The sequence below is a fragment of the Excalfactoria chinensis genome, chromosome 5 (assembly GCF_039878825.1).
Source record: "Excalfactoria chinensis isolate bCotChi1 chromosome 5, bCotChi1.hap2, whole genome shotgun sequence".
In the NCBI taxonomy this organism is placed as follows: domain Eukaryota; kingdom Metazoa; phylum Chordata; class Aves; order Galliformes; family Phasianidae; genus Excalfactoria; species Excalfactoria chinensis.
The window spans coordinates 20035982-20059757 of record NC_092829.1 but is presented as its reverse complement, the minus strand read 5'-3'; the positions used below and the strand labels follow the sequence as shown (position 1 = coordinate 20059757).

General features: G+C 44.6%; 1 protein-coding gene and 1 long non-coding RNA gene across 8 annotated transcripts in view; one reads left to right on the top strand and one right to left on the bottom strand.

Moving 5' to 3' along the window:
• ESRRB (estrogen related receptor beta) overlaps positions 1-23776 on the top strand; it is a 153737-nt gene that overhangs the window by 114732 nt on the left and 15229 nt on the right. For 4 of the 5 annotated variants that reach the window (XM_072338272.1, XM_072338271.1, XM_072338270.1 and 1 more), the window contains exons 2-4: positions 3250-3659; positions 11585-11701; positions 23448-23558. In XM_072338272.1, coding sequence (XP_072194373.1) covers positions 3263-3659; positions 11585-11701; positions 23448-23558 — 625 coding nt within the window. In that variant the 5' untranslated portion in view covers positions 3250-3262. Of the gene's footprint in view, positions 1-3249; positions 3660-11584; positions 11702-20600; positions 20754-23447; positions 23559-23776 lie in introns of those variants that run through there. The other variant, XM_072338275.1, reaches the window with a different exon arrangement.
• The window catches only part of LOC140252981 (uncharacterized), a 116779-nt gene continuing 106471 nt past the window's right edge, over positions 13469-23776 (bottom strand). For 2 of the 3 annotated variants that reach the window (XR_011903754.1, XR_011903753.1), the window contains exons 4-5: positions 16845-17133; positions 15648-15737 (exon numbers count right to left, since the gene is read on the bottom strand). This is a non-coding gene — a long non-coding RNA (uncharacterized lncRNA). Of the gene's footprint in view, positions 17134-23776 lie in introns of all 3 variants that reach the window. The other variant, XR_011903752.1, reaches the window with a different exon arrangement.

Below are 23776 nucleotides of genomic sequence, written 5' to 3'. Positions count from 1 at the left end.
TAACTTGCTGGTGACAAAAAGTGCTGGTCTTCAGGTCTGTCAGTTCAGAACTAAGATGTTTTTTAAAACAGTAAGGTCTGAACCTATGACAGCAGTTCTGAGAAGTGTTTGCAAACAATCGTCCCTTCCTTTTTGTGATTCCCTCATTTATGATGGCCTGGGAGAGCAATGCTCCTAGGTAAACTCCACTGTGGGATCTTGTCTTGCAAATAGTGATTACATTTAGTAATATGGTAGACAGGACTTCCAAAAATACTTTCAGATCTGAAGAAGTGAACAGCCTCATGCTCTGACAACAAGTCACGGCAGTAGTAGCTTTGTTTTCCATATTCAGGTTTGACTTGTGATTTGTAAAGGGTGCCATTAAGACAAAGAGGTGTACTGGACTGAGTCTGTTTCATACATGGCTGACATGAAGAATGTGAAATGTTATGCCCTAGTTGGAGTAGATATGAGCACAGACGCAGAGGTCTTCTGTCACCTCTGTTTAACCTTAATTCTCTGAGGTCCTTCTACTCCCAGTTTTCAGTATCTTTCCTCATACAGCTCAGAATCTTGTTTGTTGCTCCTTCATTTCTTCCCAGTCAGTGAATTCTGGGCTTTTTAAGAGGCAGAAGCTGGGATTTGAACTTACCTGACTGAATCTGACAGTTCAGTTTACCTCCTTGTCATACCTTTTTTCATAGTGTTGTCCTCTGTCTGCCCTTAACACTGCAACTTCAGCTCTTTTTACTGTGGAGTTCCTCAGCACAGAAGTTTTTTATGGTGGTTTTGCCTTCCACTTTGATCTTAATCTCATGTTTCTATGCCTGGTGATCTTCAGGTTTTTATTAGATATGTACCTCTCAGGTAGGGAAAGGTTCCAGAATCTGGCCAGCACAGCAGCTTTTTGCTTTGCTTTCTGCTTTTCTGGGCAAGACATGGGGATTCATCAAATCATCGCACTGTCTCTGAATGGGACTAAACTCTTGATCCCTCTCAAGTAACACCTGGCAAAGCAGCCCAGGAACGTGAGATGCCTGCCCATAGTCTCAAGGTCAACCATCTTGCCAAATAATGGACTTGTATGATCGATTCCTAGAGATGGGAGATGAGGTCAAACGCTGACGATGAAACAGAGAAAGGAAAATCAAGAGATACTTGGGTCAAATGAGATCATAAGGATGTAGAACTGCAAAGCTGTTGTGTCTCATACCTGTACATTCATACCAGTAGACATGCAGAAGTGATGTATGTAACATATGCACGTCAGTGTTGCTGTGTCACAAAATGTTTTGTCCTGTCACCTGATGAATCAGACCTCTTGGCAGGAGGAGTTGCCATAAATACCAGGTAAATAGGCTGAAACTGAAATAGAAATTACCCACATGACCATGGTGTGGTAACTTTAAACCGGTGAAGCTTCCAAGAGGAAACCTAAGCATCTCCAGGCAGTCAAAATTCTTTGGACGTGTCATCAGGAAAATGACTTGGTTGCATATTTTTAGGTTTTCTTAACAGCTGTTGACCAATTGTCTTGCTGGAGAGAAAATGTGACCTCTCAGGTTAATACTAATGTCAGTTTAAAAGTGCCTGAGACAAAACAAAGAGTAGGCATACCCTACCCAGAAAAGAGGAGGAAGTCAATGCTCAGGACGACCCAAAAAGTTCTGTGTTGTGGTGTTTGATTCATGCATCGATGATCTTTGAAGTGGGTGAGCAATGAGACTGCATATGACAGTACATTATCAAGAAAGAGTGGAGAACTCCAGAGGATTGTAATAAAGCCAGGTGCATGGACAGCACAGTGGTAGGTGAGGTGTGCTGTTGACTGCTGCAGTGTTGCATTCCAGAAGGCATTAATTTGATTTTTCGTAGATCTTAATGGATTGTAAATTAACTGTAGCAACTCTTGAAAAAATCTGAGAGTCTCAGTAAATAACTTGCTGATACTGTCTGTTAAAGAAATGATAACAACTTAATTTTAAGGGATGGGGAAAAAAGCAAAAAAATATAAGGAGTTATATAAGTGATGGGCTGAAAATAACATTGAAAATAAGGTAACATCACTAGGTAATTGATGGTATACCTTTGCCTTGACTGCTGTCTAGACCTTCAGCTGGCGAAGTGGTGGAGTAATGCCAGTTTCATGCTACTGAGGAGTCACCTCGTTGAATTCTTTTGGACTGAACAGAAATAGCCAAAGTAGATGAAATTCAGAGATGGATGATGAAACAGATCCGAGTTTTGCAAAAACTTCTGTGTGAATGTATAAAGTATGATTATACGGATAATGAAAAGATGAATTAGGAGAGCATAGCAAAAGTATGTGTCATGAGAAGAAGAATTAGGAGATGTCCAGAGAACCTGGGTGGGTGCAAATACAGCATGCACAATAGAAGTGATTGTTGTTTTTTTTTTGTTCATAGACTGAACAAGTCATCCCTGGAGCTCATTTCCATATGATATCATCAGAATTAGCAGTGTTCTAAAAAAAGACTGAACTTTTATATGAACAATAAAATTATCTTTGACTGCAGTTAATAATAATAAAAGCTTTCAAATTTGGTAAAGATGCCATCTCTGCATCTTCAGAGCACGTGACTCTATAAGAAATGGAAATTTGAGAGAAGCCTTTCTATGCATAAGTCTTATGTAAACAAAAGGAATATATAATATTATATATATATATAATATATAAAATTAATCTGGATAAAACTTTGATCAGATCAGTTTCTTTCAGTTTCTGAGCTCCTGTTTTAGTGACGTTAATGAAGAGGAGGAGGAGTGAATCCAACATGGAAATAACAGAGACTTCTGTAGTGCAAGAGAAAATTCATTCTGAACAGGTCCTTCTTGCAGAGTGTGCTTATGTACTCTGCTTAGAGCCAGGGTGGGGAGTCCTGAACTAACTGAGAATCTTTTCATTTGGCCAGCCACAGATAGACTCATTTATTTCTGCTTTCCCAGGGTTTGTCTGCTCTGTGTAGCTTCTGCCTTGTCAACACTGATGCCCCTTCCAAGTACTAGCCTGTTAGCCTGAAATTCTGATCTACATGAATAGCCTTAACTTTCTCTGTGTGATTTGGTGGGAAGTAGGCAAATGGTTCTTAGTGATTTGTGTCGTATCCCTGAGAAGTACCTGTGTGGTGTTGGACTGCCTAAGCCAACTAGAACTGAACTGAAGTGGGAAAGGAGGGCTCTCCTTTGACTGTCCTGGAGCTGCATTTAGCCAGGAGGCCACTGAACATCTTTGCTCTCTCTTTACAGGCTGCTCGGCAGGATGGCCACAGAGGAGCGGCACCTCTCCTCCAGCTGTGGGTCCTTCATCAAGACCGAGCCCTCCAGCCCATCATCAGGCATCGACGCCATCAGTCACCACAGCCCAAGTGGCTCCTCCGATGCTAGCGGTGGCTACGGCATTGCCATGGGTGGCCACCCCAATGGCCTGGACTCACCGCCCATGTTCAATGGTGCAGGGATTGGTGGTGGGTCCTGCCGTAAGCGTTACGATGACTGCGCCAGTGCAATCATGGAGGATTCACCCACCAAGTGCGAGTACATGCTTAATGCAATCCCCAAGCGGCTGTGCCTGGTGTGTGGGGACATTGCTTCTGGGTATCATTACGGTGTGGCTTCCTGTGAGGCATGTAAAGCCTTCTTCAAGAGGACTATTCAAGGTACAGTGCACCAATTTTTGTCAGTCTTAACTAATGATCAGAAATTCCTTAGATGACTTTGATAACCTCAGTACATATATATGTAGACAAATTGCAGCTCACTGATCTTGCGAATACAGTTCATATATAAGGTATATGTCTGTGTCCTGAGCACCAAAGGCGTGCTGCAGATGTGTATGTGTACAGGTCCAACAATATAGCTGAAGCAGAAGTGCATACAGGTGAGCTCTGATATGCTCAGATGCCTGGGGGTACTTACACAGGCAGACCGTGTATGTTTGTATACCTGAACACACAGCTACTCTCTCTGTTTCTTACACTCTCTAACTGAACAAAAAAAAGAAAGGACAGAATTCACCTTGCAATGGAAAAAGCATATTAGTGGGTTGACTAGAGAGCAAGTCACTGTGTGGGTGGTTGGCTGATGTCAGCCCACCGCACCAACACACTTGACTTCTGTGATGTGGAGTACATCCACTTGTGGGGAAAGCACTCTTTTTTTTTTTTTTTTTTTTTTTTTTTTTTTTTTTTTTTTTGTCCATTATCTGGACCAGTCGTACTGAATTAATATATTAATGTTCCATCACCATGAATGTTCAGTTCTGGAATGAGCAGAGCAATACAGGGTGCAGATTAGCAAGGATCTCTACAGAACTGACTGTTTTTAGTTTAATTTTTTGTAGGTTCCGTATGTATCTCCTTGCCACTACACTGCTATGGAGATGATCATTCTGTACTGCCCCACTGAGTCTTCCTCTTCCATTATGCCGTGTGGAAAGGATGTCCATCCCTAGAGCATTGGCCTGTATTCTGGCAGACTTTCTGTGATTTGTTATTGCTGAATCTCCTGCGATTGGACTTTTAGTTGCACTTCTGACTGTCAGCACAGACTCTGTTCCTTCTCCAGCACTTGGACCCATTCCCTGTGGTTCTTTTTGACATATTTGGGTACTAAAGGAGGGAAAGGGTATTACTCTGAAGCAAAGCCCTTAGGGGCTCTTTATACAGGAAGATACCGAAAAACTGTCCCCTTGTGGGAGCAATACAAGGACTTCTCTGTGGCAGAATGGAATATAACCTGGAGAGAGGAAAAAGAAACCTAGGAAGTTTTGAGAAGTTGAAAACGATCCAGAGCAACAGTATCTAGAGCCTGTAATCAACCTTAGTATTGTATCAGCTGATTTCATCCTAGGAAGGGAAGGTGCTTCCCTCCATGCCCTACTCCACAGCACAGCCATATTCTCTCTGTGGTTCCCTAATTGATTGCCTGTTAATGTGTAACAGATGGGGGAAAGAGTAAGTGGAGATTTTTCTCACCCTGTCATCAGCTTGTGTTAGTGACCGAGGCACCAAAATACATCAGTTCCCAGTAGTGGGAGAGCCCAGTGTGCTGTGCCAGGTGTGAGCTGTGGAGATGAAGGTTGAGCCTGGGTAGATTAGGTAGGTAATAGGGCTGCACAGTTTGGTTGACTCAAGAAAATGTGAAATTCCTAGGGCTGTGCTGTAGTGCACGCTGTATCCACTCAACCCTGGGTGTATGCATGAGAAAGAACTTAAGTACAACGTACAAGAGACAGTGAGGCAAAAACATTTCCAAAAGGTATTCATTCTTCAGCTGTATTACACCCAACTTACAGACTTGTTTGTTTGTTTGTTTGTTTTAGTTAAAGTATGACAGAGCCTGGAAGCTCTGCCATTTACTCTTTCTTTCAACCAGGTGAGGCCAGGCTGCCCTCAACATCATGAAGTTCACTGCTTTTGATTGATGGGAAGGAGTTGGGCTGAAAGCCAGAAGGGACATGGTTGAGTATCTCTAAGGTCATAAAGTTATAGAATGGTTTAGGGTAAAGGGACCTTAAAGATCATTTAGTTCCAGCCTCCCTGCCATGGGCAGGGCTGCCCACCAGATCAGGCTGCCCAGAGCCCCATCCAGCCTCACCGTGAGCACCTCCCAAGGATGGGGCACCCACAGCTTCTCTGGGCTTCTTGAAATGTCCTACTGTAGTTGCTTAAGACAGGCCTGATTTGAAAGCAAAATTTCATACTAGTTAAATGAAATGAAATAGATCTGTTACAAGAAAGGTATGTTTTAGATATTTCTGAATTAAAAACTTATAAAATTCATATTCCATAGAAATCCTACATAATCCTGTCATCCAAATTTAAGACAAATAAATCAAATACACTGTCATTAGCTTTTGTTTTGTCAGTTCTAACTGGTAAATAGTTTTGCTTTTCTGAACATTAAACTAATGACAGTGCTATGTAACCATATGACTGCCCTTATTATTCAACATATTCCTGACTATGACTTCCCTTCATCTATTTTTCATTTTCAAATAGTGAAAATTAAGGCTATTTCTAAAATGACCCATTAATATAAAATCTTAGCTCAGCAAAGTAAACCTGAATTAAGATTTCCCTCTCTGATCTTTGAGAGTCAGTCTATTGTGTGCTTGGAACTCATACCCATAAGGTGAAACAACAGGACATGCTAGAATTCATATTGAGGAGAATGGAGCATTGCAGAGTCAGAGAGAAGAGACACTTTTAACATCCTCTTCTGAATGGCCAGGTTGTTTATCAGGCAAAGTGTCTGCATCCATGGATTCCCTACTTGAGTCTTGCAAACTTCAGACTCAGTGAATGTAGCTATGCAGCTGCTGTGCCAGGATGTCCTTACACCACTAAGGGGCTTAAAATGTGGATAATGCAGCTCAGAAGATTTATGTGGATTTATAACAGGCTCGAAACAAAATCCATGGTCTTTTAGGGCCTCCTGGTTGTATTTATAGTGATCAGCATGGCTACTGAGTCTTCACATCTTCCTGAGTGGAAGAGTCTTCCACAAGAGCAGCAGAAAACTTCTGAGATGCAGGAGGGAGGTTTGTGACTCTGCAGTAGTGGCTGTGGCAGTCAGGCTCTGTTATGTCCCTCTGTCCTTCTCATATTTCTCAGATGGGAATTCACAGTAAAAACACAGTGTCTTAGCCTTCCAAAAACTTCTGTAGCATGGCAAGAAAAAGTGTGGTATTTCCAAGATCTAGTGCCCAAGTGCTATTTATTATCTTAGCTCTAGGACCTGAACTCAGAAAATCATCTGCAGTCCAATTCAGCTCTGTTAGTTTTGTGTTTTATTTTTGCCTCAGTGCATCCGTAGAGATTGCTCTGTGCAGAAGGATCTGTTCTCTGAAACTTTGATAGGTAAATACTTCTGTGTCAGAAACCTCTGGCTGCAAGAAACTGTGTCAGACTGAGAGAAAGCTGTGTGCTGCCAATAGAGAGCCCTGGGGCTCATCTCCTGCAGCCTCATGCAGGTAAGAGGGTGACTTGACCAAGTTTGTGCAAATGTCCAAATCCTTTTGCATGGAGCAGAAGTTGGGTGCGCCACACTGAGAAGGCAAACAGTGCTGGTATTACACCTGGAGACCCCCATTTGCTCTCCTAGAGATTTTCATCTGATTTTCACAAAGTACCTGTCCTCACACCAGGACTCAGATTATGATGTCTCAGCTAATTTAAGCAGAAGGTAACAGAGAATCCCCTGCATGCTTCCTATCAGTGTTCCCTTGTCCTGCTGTAGAAGAGGTTGGACTGGTGTCCACTGAGTGCAGAGACACCGCTGGTTACTTGCCAGGAAGGAAGGAAGGAGAGGATAAAAGGCAATAAATGCATGAGCTGGGAAGACTGCAAGATGGATTTCCTCTGGCACCACTGGACCAGCATGTGGCATCATGCTGCTGGTCATAACTGCAGTGTGTTGCATCACATCCCAGGGAGAAAAGAAAATTTTTTATCCAAACAGATAAAACTTGGCACTTCACAGCAAATATGTTGAAATTTACGCTTTTCACTGAAATTCAGGAAAAGCTTGACCAAAGAAACAGAGGGCAGGAGAGACAGGTATGCAACAATGCAGGCATAGCAGGATGAAGCATGCAAGGAAGAGGAGCAGGAAAGAACAGTGAACAGGAATGCAGAGGTACCTAGAAGGAGAAAAGAGGGTCAGTTGTTTGCTTGTTTGTTTCAGAAAGAAGTTGAAAAGACTTCAACTCTGAAGACTTTCCTGGTTATTTTTGTTTGATTGTCCCTGAGTTTCCTTCCTTGTATGAGGTGGAGTAGGCAGGATCTGACTAAGTGGGGGGGAGCAGCTTGTGCTTTGAGTGCTATACTAATTCTGAGCTCATCTCCCTTGAGAAGCAGTCCATAGCATGAGCAGGAGCTGTGTGACATTACCACATTCCCCAAGCTTAGGGTCATTCTCCCCCTTCCCAGATCCTCCCCTTCCAGAGAGGCCATGGTTGTCTAAGAGACTCCAAGCTCTGGTGTGCAATTTTCAGGTATTCCAATAATGTGAGCACTGACTATTTTGTTCCAAACTGTTTAACAGTCAGAGGTCCCTATTTTACAGAAAATAGGGTAATTTTGCAGTTCTCCAGCATAAAAAACATGACCTGTCACTTCAATAGTCCTTGGCTGTTCCTTAGCATCTCTCATCTAAAGGCTTTAACGTGCAGTTAGACCCTAATGAATCAAGACTCATGATCCCCCCAGAAGACAGGTTTGGTAGTTCACTTCATTTTGCAGATGGGAAGACCAGCACACAGAGAGGAAGTGATTTGACCTCCAAGAGAAAAGCTCAAAACAAATCCAGACTCTGATCTGAAAAAAACAGCCACTTGGTTTTTCTGAAGCCATTTTTTTAGGTTAACCTTATGCGGTGGCATCAGTGAGGCCCTAGCAGGTTTTTTTGGATCAAATGTAAATACTACTTAAATCAAGGAATGATTTTCTAATAAGTGGTGGTTCAAAGAAAGGTCTTGGCTACTAGCTTATCTCATTTTCTTGCCTTTTCCTCCTAGGTCACATAGTTTGCAACCCACAACACACAAAGATGTGCCCCAGATTTATACTCATAAGGACTTGTCTGCCTGAACTCTTGTATGCGTGGAGGCCTTTCTGCACCCCAGCTGCTGTAGCAAAGAGGGAGCACTCTCCAAGTGCCAGCAGCCAGGCTGATGGTGTGACCGCCAGCCGCTGTGAGGCTGCTGGAATTCTGATGAGTTAATCTCATCACTTTATCATAGGGCACTTACAGAAATTACAGGGAGCTGCAAGCAGCTCGCTGTGCTGGCAGCTGGCCGCAGGACCCATAAAAGAAATTGAGAGAACAAACAATAAAAAAAGTCAGAGAACTTTGTTACAAAGTTTGGAGACAAGATTTTCTTGGATGAATTCTGCCTGGGTAATGCTGATAGTGCCTTCCCTGGCGACATCCTGCAAAACAGTTGGGTATTACCCCCAGCTGTAGCTTTCAGTCCATTCAGTACAGGGTGTGTTTGGGCTTGAGAAAAAAAGTCTGTTTAGCTTGGCAGCACTGTCTTGTGTCTCCTAGTGCCAGTTCTTGTGTGTAGAGAGCACACTGGGCTTCCCCTCTAGTATTCGTCCCAGCAGAGTGGTCTGCAGGACATGGTTGCTGGTGCTTTCTTCCTTGAGACTGAGAATGGGGTATTCGTAAGGGTATGCAAGCCTGTGTTCAATATGCAGGCAATAAGACATGCTGAAAGGGATGTTCCACTGGTGCTAGGTGTATTTTCTCACTTTTGCATACCCACAAACCGTACGGCTGCAGCACTGCGTGGTGGCTGCTGTATTGCTGTATGGGAAGGGGAGTAGGCCTAGTGTCCACCCCCTTCTGGTTCTGATGCTTTAACAGGCATGATCCCAGTACAGAGTGCCTTTGAAAGCTGCATATTCAAATTGTGTCTACATGGTACATATGGTACCTAGTACTTACTCTGATGCTTTCACAGTTGAGTTGTGGTACAGGCTATATAGACCATTTCCAGTACTTTGTTGGGGAGACATTAGGAAGGTGAGGGATGTGCCTGACTTACTGTGGAGGGACCTGGAACTGCTAGAGAGGGCTGTCATTGCCTCCTGCTGCTGTTAGGGCTCTGTGCCCTTGGTGGCTCTTCTTAGGAGACAGATTTTTGGCCTTGAAACCATAAAACATGAAATATTTTGCTTTCCAAAACTCTTGTGCTGGTTTTGGTGCGTAAGGTGAGCACTGAAACTAAGGCAAGACCTTCAAAAGTGAGTTTATGGTGGAGTTTTATTCCAGTTTTGTTCCTGCTCTGTCCCTTCCTTTGCAGGGCACAGCAAGTATCAGATCATGAAATCAGAGCCTCTGTACTCAAGAATCTGTAAGGCACTGGAGCTCTGTGTCTGGATCAGGAGTTTATTACCTTGAGATCATGCCTGAATCTCAATTTCCAGCTCTCTGAGAACCTTGATACATTGCTAGCTATTGAAATTCAGGTGCTGCACAGTGACGAAATATAGTCTGAATGGAAGCAACTTGTGCAATGTTCTTTTTATTTATTTATTTATTTATCTGTGGACAAGCTGCATTTTGGGCACAAAGAAACAATGGTGAGGAATGAGGTGGATGGAGCTTAGAGTCAAGTTGCGGGTCTTGTGACAAGGCAGAGGGCAGGTTTGTAACTAGCATGTTTACGCTTTTGGGGGCTGTGTGCTTCTGGGGTTTCTCCCCGCAAGGACCAAGCATAATGAGATAAATCAAATGGAGCTTTCTTCCTTTTGAATCTGTGCTCTCTTTTAGCTCTGATTGTTAGTGGGCTTTCAGACTGCTTAGTTAGTCCCAAGATCTAATCACCACCCCTCAAGACTGTATGCATATATGCAGAGAAAAGAAGGGTCTTGAACAAGAGCACAGAAGTTCATTGCAGAACTAGAAACCAAAATCAAGTGTTCTGTCCTGGTGTTACTGAACTGGGAGCTTCCCTTCTTATCTGGTGGTATACAAAGTCCAGGCTGTGTCCCTTCTCTGCTCCCAGCTGTACTCTTTCCTGCTGCCGTGAGTGAACTCTTGACTCTCAGTTTCCTGCTCTGAAACACCAAAGCAACCTTTCCATCCTTCTGAACTGATTGTAGGTTTTAGAAATCCCTTTTGGAGCTGCCTGTTTTACCTAGTAACCAGGCTGCCTTGCATACATTACCACTGTCAATGCATCATTATCGACACTAGGTTTCCTGTCCTGCTCCACAGCAAACACTGAACAGTCCTTTTCAGAAGCATCTTCGCTGTGAATGGCAGAATGAAGGCAACCGTTTCTGTTTGTTATCTTATAGGGCTAAATAACTGCTGCTTTACAGGTCATTCAGTGTGCTATCCATTTCATCCTCACATCAGACCCCTGCTTCCATGTTTTAGTTATATGCTTGGCTTATGATAAAAAGCAGAAACAAATTTGGGATGCCACTTTTCCTGTTTTGTCTTGGAGGTGATGTTGTGATCGTAAATGAAAGAAATGATTAGCTCTGCAAGGAAAAGATAAGGACTACTATAGTAAAACCGAAGGTATTTGCGTAGATAGCTTGCATTTCACATCTTACCCATTCTTCTCAGTTACTGCTTCCCTGCGACCTGTAAGATGTCACCAATGGGAGGAAGCAAAGGAGGAAATGTCACCTCCCAGCTCTCTGGTACCCAGAACAAGGCAAGGAAGGCAGGTGACATTCACCTGGAAGATGTGGAGTGAGATTTGCTCTCACTCTCAGGACTTCAGGGAACAGGCTATAAGTGATTCAGCATAAGAAGTGGTGATGTGCTTTGAAAATACTGTGTGCTTGAAAGCCCAGCTTTGAGACAGCCCCTTGGATGGGCAGGTTTCTCCCAGTACATACAGCAGTGTTGTGTTTTTCTGAAATGAGCTCTAGTAAGTACTGCTGGGCTCTCAAAGAGCCATCCATCACAAGCCAGCTGTGGTCTGTGTGTGTGTGCAAGTGAGTGAGCAAACATGGAGACCAATGGTTATGGAAATATTTGGGCACTACAGCCTGTCTCTGTATCAGTGAGGAGAACATGGCTTCTGTGTGACCATCTCTGTGTTTGATTGCAGGGAATATTGAATACAGCTGCCCAGCCACCAATGAGTGTGAGATCACAAAACGGAGGCGCAAGTCCTGTCAAGCCTGTCGCTTCATGAAATGCCTCAAAGTGGGGATGCTGAAAGAAGGTAAGACAGAATTGCTGTCTGTCCTGACCTGGAACCCCAGGCCTCATAGGATCCCATAGGATAACTACACACTTGTGCTCTCTGGCTTTTCCAAGGTATCTCTATACAGGATTTTTAGAAGAGTCAGGATGGGCCGTGACCAAGAGGGCAGTCTAGAGAGGAGGGTGGTTCTAGTCAGCACACTAATGCTAGGATATTACTTTCAACATGATAGCAAATTGGGCAGATAACTGGAAATAGGCTGTGCCAAACTGTTTCTTTTCCTGAAAGAACCCCATGCTGGAGGGTGTTGTTCTCTTTGCCCTCCAGGTCATTTTGCAGTACTGGGAAGGAGAGGTTCTTGCTTGATTATGGCTGGTTTGGCTGGGTTTAGAAAGGGAAGGATGGAGTTAATGCAAAGCTATGGCACAGTGTGCTTGCAGGTCTGCCCATATTCCCAGTCAGGAGACTTTTCTGAAGATGGTGAGGAGCACAGGTTTGTCTGGGAGCTGTGGGTCGCCTGCCCTGCATGCTCAACCTGTTCAGCTTATTGATCTGTTCAGTGTTCTCTAAGCAGTGTTCAGCTTTTCTTGTGCTGCTTTTCCTCCCTTCCCCCCTGCCTCCCCAATCCTTGTCCATTCAAGGTGAACCACAGGGAATTCAGTGGCAATTAAACACATTCTTATGGATTGGCTTTAAAGCTTTGTTTCCTTTGGGTCCCTCAGGGAGAGGCAGCAAGAGGAGGAGGGGTAGGAAGGAGAAGAGCTACTTGTAACCCTCTGCATTGCTGTACCTGGCAGAGAACAGTGCCCTCTGTTTATCCAAAAGGAACAACAGCTAGCTGTGGTCTGCGCAAGGCTAGTGTTCTGGAGCCAAGATGCCAGCTTGCAGCATGCTTCCAGATCATACCATTTTAGCAGCCAGTGATGAATTGCACAATGTCACTTGAGTGTGTATTGCTTTGCACTGGTGCTCTCTCATTTCTTGAGAGGCAAGTTGATGGCAGCCAGTATTGTTAAGAATGTAGATTAGATGTTAAGACCTCTCCTGCTCTCTGATGGATGTTCAGTTCCTGTGGTTAAATATCTTCCTGCTGGGGCACACCACGTACCAAGGGGGGGAGATGCAGTCTTGTGTAGTCTGTCCCTCCCCAGCAGGCTATTGAGTTGGAAAGATCTTGATCTTCTGTTGGGAGGGAGGGTCCTGCTTTGGGATTTAGAGAGTAACCCCCTTAAAGCAGCTTCTCTGTGTGTAGTCATTCTGGGGAGTGTTATATCCCCTCACTCACATGCCAGTCCATGTTAGTGATGCTGGCTTTATTGGGAGCGCAGATTGGTTGTGAGACAGCCTGCTCATATGAATCCTGTAAAACAACCATAAAAATATGGTGTGGTTCCAGTCACTCTGCAGAGCAGCAGCACAGGCCTAGGCTTGCTGGCTGCCTGTGTCTTTGCTGCCCTCCATCCAAGCAGTTGAGCCCCTCAGAGCTGGCAGCTCTGAGCAGCAGGAGCCCTTACTGGCCTGTCTGACTGCAGCCCAGGCAACCTCTGCTCCCAGTTCTAGGAGTCTAATACAGTCCAGAGTGGGGTCTGAACTGTGGCTTAGCCACCAAGTTGTGTGAAAACAGTTAACTCCTGCCAGACCAGAGACAGGCTGACAAACAGTATAGTTTCATTCACACCATTCTGTGTCTGACCTCTTGAACCCTGTGGGATCCAACCCATTGTAAACTGAAATCTGACTCTTAAGGCTGCTTTTGTGCTGAAGCATCTTTGGTTATTCATATAGGGATTGATTTGGCATCATTAAAGCCACTGGGGAAGGGTGGTTTGCTATTGATGTTAGTATATCTGTGATCCTTCCCATAATATTTGGAGCTGTGGAATACATACAGCATTAAGATTTATTGATAGCAGTGGGATGTGAGAACACTTGACAATATCAAGGGGAGCAGAAGAGCCTATTTTAGCAATCTGTGAACAGGAATTTCTTGTCCTAACGCTGAGTAGTCAGGAGATACAGGAAATGCTGCTTCTTTTCTTTCTCTTTAGCTCAGTTTTCCCAGCTGAGAAATGAGGGTCAGACTACTTTGCAAAAGGGTTATAAGCACTGATTAGTTAACTCTATGTGAAGCTTGGTTGAAGCGCAAAATTATTAGTATACAGAATTTAATCAATACTCATCTTTAAAAGCAAAATCCAAAAAGGGCTTGACAGTCTTTGGTCTCCACAGAGCCAGGACTTTCAGGAAAGAACAAATCCATAATTGTTTGACTTGCTCAGAAACGCAGAATTGACAAGAGATTTTGGATTAGAAAAGGTTCGTTGGTTTTTTACATCTCTGATCTGTCATTCAGTTAGCTCATCCATCCCTTTATCCACCAGAGCAACAGTGTTCCCTGTTACACATTTCCAGTAGTTTGACTGGTTTTTGAAATCCCTGGTGTCTTGGCTTTCCCAGTGAACCTGTCCTGCAGTCCCCATGTGCTCATTAGGATAAGATGTGTCTTGATCTTCAAGCTATGTGTTATTTTTCCTTTCAGTATTTCCTGTTTCTCTTTGCCTTGGTTTACATCTCTCTTCTTTCTTGGGTGCATCCGTGGCAGAAGGCTGTTAAGCCAGGTTCTTTCTCCTGTTTGATTGCCCAGAGTTAGGAGAAAGACAATCTTATGGTTAAATGAGAGATCTTGAAGCCAGTTTGTCTCTTGCTGTTTCTCTTTGAGATCTTTGGTACTGATCTGGTAACTTGCTGGGAGACATTTCTGGGAAATGAAACTGTCCTTCCTCTGAAGAAGAAAAATATGATATTCCATTAGAGCCTAGTTCAGTGCTTTGTGATTTCTTCTTGGCAAGAAAAGAAAGATTCTTCTGGTTATTGTCCTTACATATGATGTACACACCTCTGTCTGCTCACTGAGCATGTGGTACAAGCCTATTTTTCAAGCAGGGGGAACCAGTATTCAAAGATGTCAAAAACAGGTAGCAGTGATTTTGAGCCTCTACCTTATTCTTTAATGCTCAACTTGATTCTGCAGGAGCTGAATCCCCACGGAAATGCACGAGGGTCACCAGGCATGTTCTTTCCTTTCCTACGAACTGCAGGGAGCTGAACAGCCAACTGTGGCCCTTTAGGACCTGGGAGGCTGCCCCTAACACAGAGGTGCAGGTTGTTTGGGCAATGCCAAGTGAATGAGGATCAGGGCAGGAAGAGAGCCAATGGGGCGATCAATAGGTGTCTCAGATATCCAGGCCACTTTCTTTAAGAGATCTCTGATCAATGCATTACAGCGAGGGAACTGTACAGACACCAGAGCTTTGCTGTCTCAGGTTCTCCAGGCGTGACGCTGCAGGGCAGGCGAGACTCACTGGGGAGAGTGACTGGCAGAAAGCTCTGCCTGTGGAGCCCAACAGACTCAGATGTGTTGGCCTGTCTAGTTGTCTGTCTCTTGCTTTCCCTTCCATAAGGATTGTGCCCTCAGAGAGCTCTAATTGCCCCCTCATTCACAGGCCTGGATAGGAGGCTGTTGGATTTGGAGTCTGTGATTTCAGTGTACCCCAATCCAAGTGTCCCTGTGGAGAGGTTACATCCCTAGAAAACCTGTGCTCTGCTGATTCTGGCCTGGCTGAGGTATCTGCAGGCAGAGATGAATGGGGCTTCTCCACAGCTTTGTCCACCTGAAGTACGTACCCTCCTGTTCTGCAAAATCTGACTGCAGACAGAGGTGTTACCTGTAAGGACTTCCAGCCATAGAGGATGGCTTGTGTGGCTTCTAAGAAAGAGGGCAAAGACTGAAAAGGCCCTGGGGATGTATCCTGTGGCAGATGAGGTACGCTTTCTTTCAGAAAATATTTACATCCAGAGTCTCCCAGATGCATTTCTTATGGGAATTCCCAAGATAGGAAAACTGTTTTGTTCAAGATACTGTGCCACCTTGGAATGTCTTTGAAGGCAAATTCTCCTCTGGTCTGGCCTCCTTGCATTGACGAGTCACCCAGCAGCTCTTACTTATGTAGTGAGGGTGAAGTCCACGAGCATAAGGATGGTAGAGGTAGGAAGTCTGGATGTGGATGCAGAAAAGAGAGGCACTTTAACAGCAAGAGAGAGTTTAGGCAATTAGTGAAGAAAGGTGAATGATTTACTTTGGCTACATGATTCTGTTTCTTCCCAGAGGTGTATCTGCTGTGGTGTGGTAATCCCATGTACAACCATTTTTTTCCTAAGCTTTGCTCCTTGTCATACTGATGCACTTCAATAAGTTAGACTAGAGAGCATGTTAAAATTCAACAGGACATCCCAATTCCTTGTTACAAATCCCCCAAGCTCCCAAATTGTTATCTGTCTAATCTGATTTGTGATGTACTCATCACTAGAATGTGTGGATACTGACATGCAGGCCCAAGGACTGAAATATGAATGAGAAGTGAAGAGAGAAAAGCCCCAGAATTCACCCTGCTCATCTTCCTGTTAGTTGTTTCTCTTTCTTACCTGTCTGCAGAGCCTTTGGCAATGCCTGCTTACTGCAGCCAGTAGAACTTTCCTAACTCTAGCTGTTACAAATGCTTTCCAAGGAAACAAACCTGTCACCCCTGGGTAGGCCTGGCTCTGATTTTATAAATTGGGTGCCATTGTCTACTACCTCAACAAGGAATTCCTGGCACTGGCAGTCTGAAACTACTTGTACTTCCTAACTTTGCATTCACTGTTCACTAACATCCAGATAACTGAATCAACAGTGGACCTCCTTTCAGCAACATAACCAAATGGAGGGTGTTTCATTTCTCTTTTTAAGTGTCAGAATCTCTCAATGGAGCAAAGTGTTTCCAGCAACCGCTCCCTCCTGCCCCCACCCCTGCTTCCAAACCATGTGTTCTCGAAAAGATATTTGATTCCAGTGAAAGCTCAGCTGACATCTCTGCAATATGCTCGGGCTTTTGCTTTGTGCTTCCTGGGAAGGATGAGGGCTCCTCCGGGGATTCTGGGTAATTGGGTTAGTGGCCAGCTCATGTCAGGAAATTAAAAGGCAGCCCCGATCAGGTTGCTGCTGCATGGGATTTAATGGCTTTGTATTTATAAAGTGTTCTGCCTCCAGCCGGTGCCAGAAATGTCACTACTGGAGGCATCCAAATGAAAAAAAAAAGAGAGAGAGAAAATTTATTTTTCTTACTCTGAAATACCCTTGTGTTTAAAAACAGATGGGCAACTGACTTCCCAATCCTCTGAAATAGGATTGCCAGATGCAGTGAGTGGCATCTTGATGTCTATATCTTCTACATGCAGCCATTTTCCAAGACATTAATTGAGCGTTTGTAGTATGGCTCGAATTGGGCTGGGTGGTAGCCTCTGTTCTGTCAAACATGAAGTCCAGATTCTGCTGATGTTGTCAATGGTTGATGGGCTGGTTCGGCCCGGTTTCATGATGAGTTGGGTGGAGGGATTTTGCAAAATTTGCGCCTCTGGAAAAAGGAAACAGAGGACCCCAAAATAATTAAAAACAGTGGCAACGATCTGAGGAGAAACAAATTAATATACTAAATATGGTATTGGAATGCAAGATAACACACTATAATACAATATAATTAGAATTGAAGCTAATAAATCAAATATAATGAGAGTAAGAACGTCCAAAAAGCTGAAGGCCTCACACTGATACTGAAGTGATGGGCGCAGTCAGGACAGGTAGCAGCGAGGAGAAGTGAAGGAGAAGAGCAACAAAGAGAAAAGCCCAATCAGGTGACCTTGCAGGACTTCTGTCTCCTCTCTGACCACAAAGCCTGCTGGGGAATGTAGTTCTTCTCTTCCGGACAGGTACCCAGAACTGGAGCACAAGCACACTAACTCCCAGTGCACTGCATGAGGTAATGATGTGGAATTCCAGTAACCAAAAATCATCAAACCATGACAGATGCACAGTGCAAATTTGGAGAGGAATCATCTGTACTAAGGTTTGTGACATACACTATGTATTCCATCACTAGAAGTTGTGCTTAGTGCTCTTATAACACATACAAAAAGAGGAAGCTGATAAAAACTGCATCCGTGCAAGGATTTTTAGATGCCAATCATGCAACAGATTTGTGCAGATCTGTTGGACTGGGTAAGATCCTCCGAGCTGAGCAGCAGTAGGTTGGGCCTGGATGCTTGTCCCACTGCTCTGCTGTAACTTAAGTCAGGAACAGTCAACAAGTGTCAGTGGACACTAGTTTTTAGTGTTGCAAACACCACTGCTGAGGTGGGAACTTCAGGAGACGTTTTAAGGCTGCAAGGTGCAAGTAGAGCTGTGCTGGGAGAGCTGGCTGAAGTGGCAGCATGCTGTGTTCTTGGGCCCAAGGAGTTCCCTCAGCTCTGCAGAGTTTTGTTGCAAGTGGGCCTCTCCCCATGTGCTGGTTGGGCCTCTGTTATGTCATAAATCTAGAATTTTGTTTCTCAGTCCATGCTTATGCCCCCTTGCCTGATCCAAAAGGCTTGTGTCCTCTATCTAAACATTTAAACAGTCTTCTCACAGATGTTCTCTGTGTGAAATAGAAAGCTGAGCTAGAGAAAGCATTGGTTTGACCCTTTGGGGCCTTTTTGAGGTTCATCATATCTCCCTGGGTAAGTGTCTGGAGGATGAGGTGAATGCAGATCTGCCTGCTTCTTTCTGTTGCTTCTCAGAGGAGCCCAGAAGTACAGAAGAAAGCTGTCAAAGTCTAAAGTAAGGTAAGTGGAATCGCACCCAGGGCTGCTGGCTCCTCTAGGCAGCAAGCAGCCTTTCAGGGATTCAGTTCTGAGAATTATCTCTTGGAAAGTTGGTGGTGCTGCAGCTTTGTCACCTTATAGGTCCTTCTGTGAAAGTTATCCAGGGTCTTTTCCTGGCAGACACAAAAAAGGAGCGGGAACGTCTTGTGTACAGCACTTTTCCCTTCCTTTTTCCTTTGCTCTTAGCTAAGTCTGTCAGCTTTCTTGGGCACTGCCAATCCCTGTGCTTTAGACTGCAGCTCCAGTATCTCTGTCACCAGTGGAGCACCACCCCAACTCAGACCTTAGGAGAGCAGCTAGGTTGTGCTCATGCAGACTGTAGCTCAAGGTATAGGTGGGCCGCGAGCACAGGATCTGAGTGGTTTATAGAGGAAGCTGGGCAAAAGCGGTCCTAGAGATGCTGCTCCCTAGCAAACACTTGCCCTCTCTTCCCTTCAGTTGTGTCCTTCTGGGTCTAGACACATACCATCCCATGCACAAACCCTGTAGCTTGGCTTCTCCGTTAGCTCTTTTGGCAAGATGGATCTTTCTGCTTCTATCAATTCACGAGCATGTGATAGGGCTCGATGGAAAGTGAGGTGAGGCCAGTAATTTGACACGACAGCTGATATTGGGCCTAGACTGCATTTCCCAATGGCCTAAGCTTAGCTTCACAGAGCTTTTAAGATTATTTTTAGTCCCTAGAAAATAAAAGGGAAACTAAACCTGACTCTGTATGCCGTTGCCTCTGCATACTCGGCTATTTTTACTTCCGACAGACTGGGCCTAGGTCCAGCTTTTAAAAAAAGATGGAATTATTTTACTTCCATTAAGAAAAAAAACCCGAAGCCTGATGTTATCAAGTCAGCAAGGGGACATCTGATCCCAAAGTTGTCGGGCAGACGTCTCTCTGAGGGGCATGTCAGAGAAATGCAGGGAGCTTGAATAGATCAGCAGATCAGCTCTCACACTGCAGAGGCTTGACGCTGGCACAGACCTCTCCGCACCAGCACTTGGAACGCGAGTGGCACCCACAGGACACTTAGAAAACTGACAGTCCTACCCCGGGCAGGATGCTGAGCCGAGAAGTTCTGCACAAGCCCTGGACTTGCCCCTCCCCTTGCTTGGTTCTGGGCGAGCTCGGGCAGGCTGGAGAGCTGAGAGCGTGCTGCTAGTGAGTGGGGGCTCAGTGCCTGTAGTGGATGAGGAGCCCAGCTGTGCTCCTGGGCTGCTGTGCAGAGTCCTTCAAAAGGTAACAAAATTCAACAAACTGTACTTCCTTGCAGCACAGGGAATGGGAGGAGAGGGGATGTTTCCAGCACAGATAGCCTTCGTTTCTGAAGAAGCAGTTTCCAGAAAGGTAGGTCAGCTCAGAGCAATACATCCCAAACTTTGCTCTGTACTGCAGCACCTCCCATCGTAAATGTGAATCCTCCCATCCTGGCTGCACTAGCTGTCCCTCTTTGCTGAGGGGATCCAGGAGTGCCTGTCATGGCAATGGCTTTGTAAGATGAGCGTTGTCTTTCCTGGGAGCTGGACAGATGTGATCCATGCAAAAAAATCAGTTTGTGCAGGAGCTGGAAGTCAGCTGCTTTCTCTTGGGGTTGTCTTATCAGGCTGTGGTACCAAGCCCTGTGTAAGAGCCTTCAGCACAGACCAGGTGTATCTCATAAGTGGTTGCTGCACCTTGCAGTTAAAGCACGGGTGGACTGCAGGCTTGGTGTGAATTCTGCATTTGGGATTCCAATGTACAAAAGCGTTCAGTCTCGCTCCAGCCCTGCCCTTCTCATCTCTCTTCCACCCTCTCACTTTCATTCATTCAGTTTACATCCTGCTCTGTTTCTTCTCCGTTTGATACTTTCTTGCTCTGAGCTCTCGCACTGCAACTCCCCACCCCATTTTAACAACCCTTAGGTTTCCCCTTGCAGAGCTGCATTGTAACCACCCTCCCTATCTAAAGTCAATCAGTGACCAAACTAGAGCAGAGCAGCAGACATTAACGAGTCACCTGAACACCACTGCTTAGTATCAGATCCTGATTTTTGGCCATGCCTTTTCCTGCCATCTAACGATGACATCTTACACTGTCAGATCTTTAGGAAAGGGCTTTTGCCCAATGCTCGCTTCTGGACTGCCACAGGTTGGGATGCCTTTGTTTGCTGTTGCCCTTAGCAGCTGGAGCTGCTGATGAACAGGGTAGGGTAGTGGCTCTGCAAATGCTGATTGAAAACATTTGCCTCAAGGAGTTTCATGCAGGATAGGGAACAACAAGAGGACAAAGGCTTGTTCAAAATAAACAAGCTAAAGACCTTGGGCGAACAGACCTCTATCTGCCTAGCGAGGGAAGGAGGGATGGAAGGTAAATCTCCCCACGTCTCTCTTATCTTGTTGTTGTTTTTTTTAATGCACTTAAGTCGTTTGTGTCCTTATAATCTGATTGAGGGTCCCTAATACTGCTGCAACCTGTGCAGCCATCCCTCTGCCGGGCACTGGAGATGTGTGCTTCTCCTTGGGAGAAGGAACAGAAAGCTCCTTCCCCCATTTTCTTCCAACTCTCCCAGTCCTCCCTCAGTACTGCTTAGCAAAGTGCACAGCAAAAGCATTGTAGAGGGCTGTTTGCTGGTTTCTCTTGAGCTGAGAATGGTGTCCCCCATTCCAGTAACATCCTGCCTACCTACTGGCATGAGGGAATGGGTCTTCCTGTGGCCTTTCTTCTGTGAGTGTCCTGGGAAGCTGTGATTCAGGAGTGAAGACCTGTTTCTGGATTCCTCCATAACCTTTGAACAGAATTATGCCTGACCCTGTAAATTTTCACAGCTGGTTACTTGGTTTCCTGGTCTTCTTGCTTGTTAAACCAGAAACACGTACAGAAGGAAAGAATCACAGGCAGAAGTGGCAGCATCCTACTTTATCCAGGACTTTATTAGTGCTGCTCCTCCAGGATCTCCCAGGATAAACTTAGGTTTGTGATTCCCCATCTGCCCTCACTGGAACCTCTTAGAACTCCCAGGAAGACATTTTGCCCACAGGGTGCCTGCTGCAGGGAGCAGAGATCAAAGAAGCAATGGGCAACATTTTCAGAAAATCTGCTGTGTAATGGAGGAGAAAAGTAGTGTTTACTCTTAGGGACGTCACTAAGTTCTCTACACAGAGTCAGAAATAGAAAATGGCGGGAGAAGGAAAGGTTTGATCTGAATTCACGCATTCTATTTCATGTCATTCAGTCCATCTCCCAGTGCCTGTCCTCCTCCCAGAGCACACACCTGCAGCAGCAGTTCCTTTGGTCTCAAGAACTCCAGGCCTCCTATCTTCCTGCTTCCTCTGCTTAATGGCAGCAGCAGATCTCTTAAAAGGAAGCAGCTATGTAGCCCTACCAACAGCACAGTGGGCCTTACAGACAGTACACCTGTGCGTGGTGTTGCTTTTGCTGGACATCCCGGCAGTGCTGTTGTGTAGCTAAGTGCCATTGGCCTGGCTGGCAATGGTTCTTGCTGTCATGAGGCTGTTGGTGCTTGTTTGTCAAGTCAGTCTCTATTTGGGTGCTCCAGTTGTGGCATCAGGATCAAGGTGTTGTGGCACGTAACAGTTTCACGTGGTGTCAGTGGGATCAGTGTGAGCACATTACAAGCTTTCCTTTTTCCGTCACCCAGTAAGCAAATGGGACATTGGCTTGAAGCATACAGCATAACAGATGTGCCTCCTTCTGGGGTTGAATATATGTCAGCATGCTGCAGGTTTTTCAGATGTACAAGTTGTTCAGAAAGCATTGGAGTGTTTGCTTTTAGTTGTTTGTGTTTGTGCAGTAAATTGATTGCAAAATATTAATGGCTCGGTGTGATTAGTAAGTGTATCACATAATTGGTTCCTGTGATCAGACCAGATAAACTCATCAGTGTTTATATACTTGTATCGTGTAGATTCAAAGATTTATTCTACTTGATTGCACCTACTTTTATCATGAGAGATTAGTTTTTTTGCAATAGCTGTTTCCTCCAGCAAGACTGAGCCACCCCAGTTTGAGAGGAACTAATTACTGGTGGCAATATGGCTGCCAGACGTAACTGACCATTGGTCAAATACCGGTGGCTTTTTTCACGATGAGTTTTTAATACTGTGTCTTGTCCAGATGCAGATCAAGATAACAGAAGTTCAATGGTAGTTCCTGTTCAGTTGGTTATCAATGCTGCTGTAGTTTTTTGTGTGGGGTCAGTCACTGGGAACAGTTTTCACAGCGCTATTTGCAGTTTGGTTCTCTGTATTTTCAATGAGCTACAGCAAATTCTTCAGTGTGTCCCGGCTTCAGATTTATCATTGTTATATCATAGGAAAGGTTGTTTCTATTTCCACCTCCCCAGGGAGGTGACTGAGTTGCCATCCCTGGATGTGTTTAAGAGCCATTTGGATGCGGTGCTCAGGGACATGATTTAGTAGAGCGTTGTTAGAGTTGGGATACTATGGTTTAGGCTGTGGTTGGACTTGATGATCTTCAAGGTCTTTTCCAACCTGGGTAATTCTGTGATTCTATGATTCTATTTATTTGAATTCTACTTTTATTATGGTTCCTTACTTGATCAAACCTGAAACATTTTTGTTGAATTCATGGTTCATAACCTATTTGCTACAGACCCCTTTTTTCAAACATAGGTAGTGAGAGGTCACAGAACATTTTACTTCTGAATTTTAAGAAGAATCTAAAAGCTTATTTTTATAACTACATGTTTGATTGACATTTAAGGCTTTATTTTTAAAAGCAAGATCATCCAGAGGATGTTGAGTTCTGAGGCTTTTCATTTGTCCATCAGATTAGTGGTGATTCAAGAGTTCAAATGGGTTAATTTTTGTCTTCATTAACATCTTGAAAGAAAATAAAGCTCACAGCAGTAGTCTGAGAGCAAGAGGCAGCTTACCTATTACTATTGGGTTCTCTGAGTTCAGCTGAGATCTCAAATGATTGGGAGAGTGTGGAGAACGTCTTAGCACATTTTTACATCTGAACAGCAAGATTTCCCATGGCTGTAAGGAATCATGTGAATATATCCTGTTTTAACTGCAGGTGTTCGTCTGGATCGAGTCCGTGGAGGCCGCCAGAAATACAAGAGAAGACTGGACTCTGAAAGTAGCACTTACTTGAGCTTACAGATCCCTCCCCCAGCTAAAAAGCCACGTATGTATCAGTCTTTGGATTGAGGTCCTCTGAGCAACCGCTGTGTTCCCTTTAGTTGGTCTCAAGATGTTCAGTGGAGCAGTTATCAATTCTGGTTCCCAGCAGTCACCAGCACTAGGATGCTTTTTCTTGTGATCATAGTGCATAAGTATACTTGCTACACCTAAGGTATAGCCTGGGTGCAATATTCATTATGCCTAGACTATAGATCAGAAATT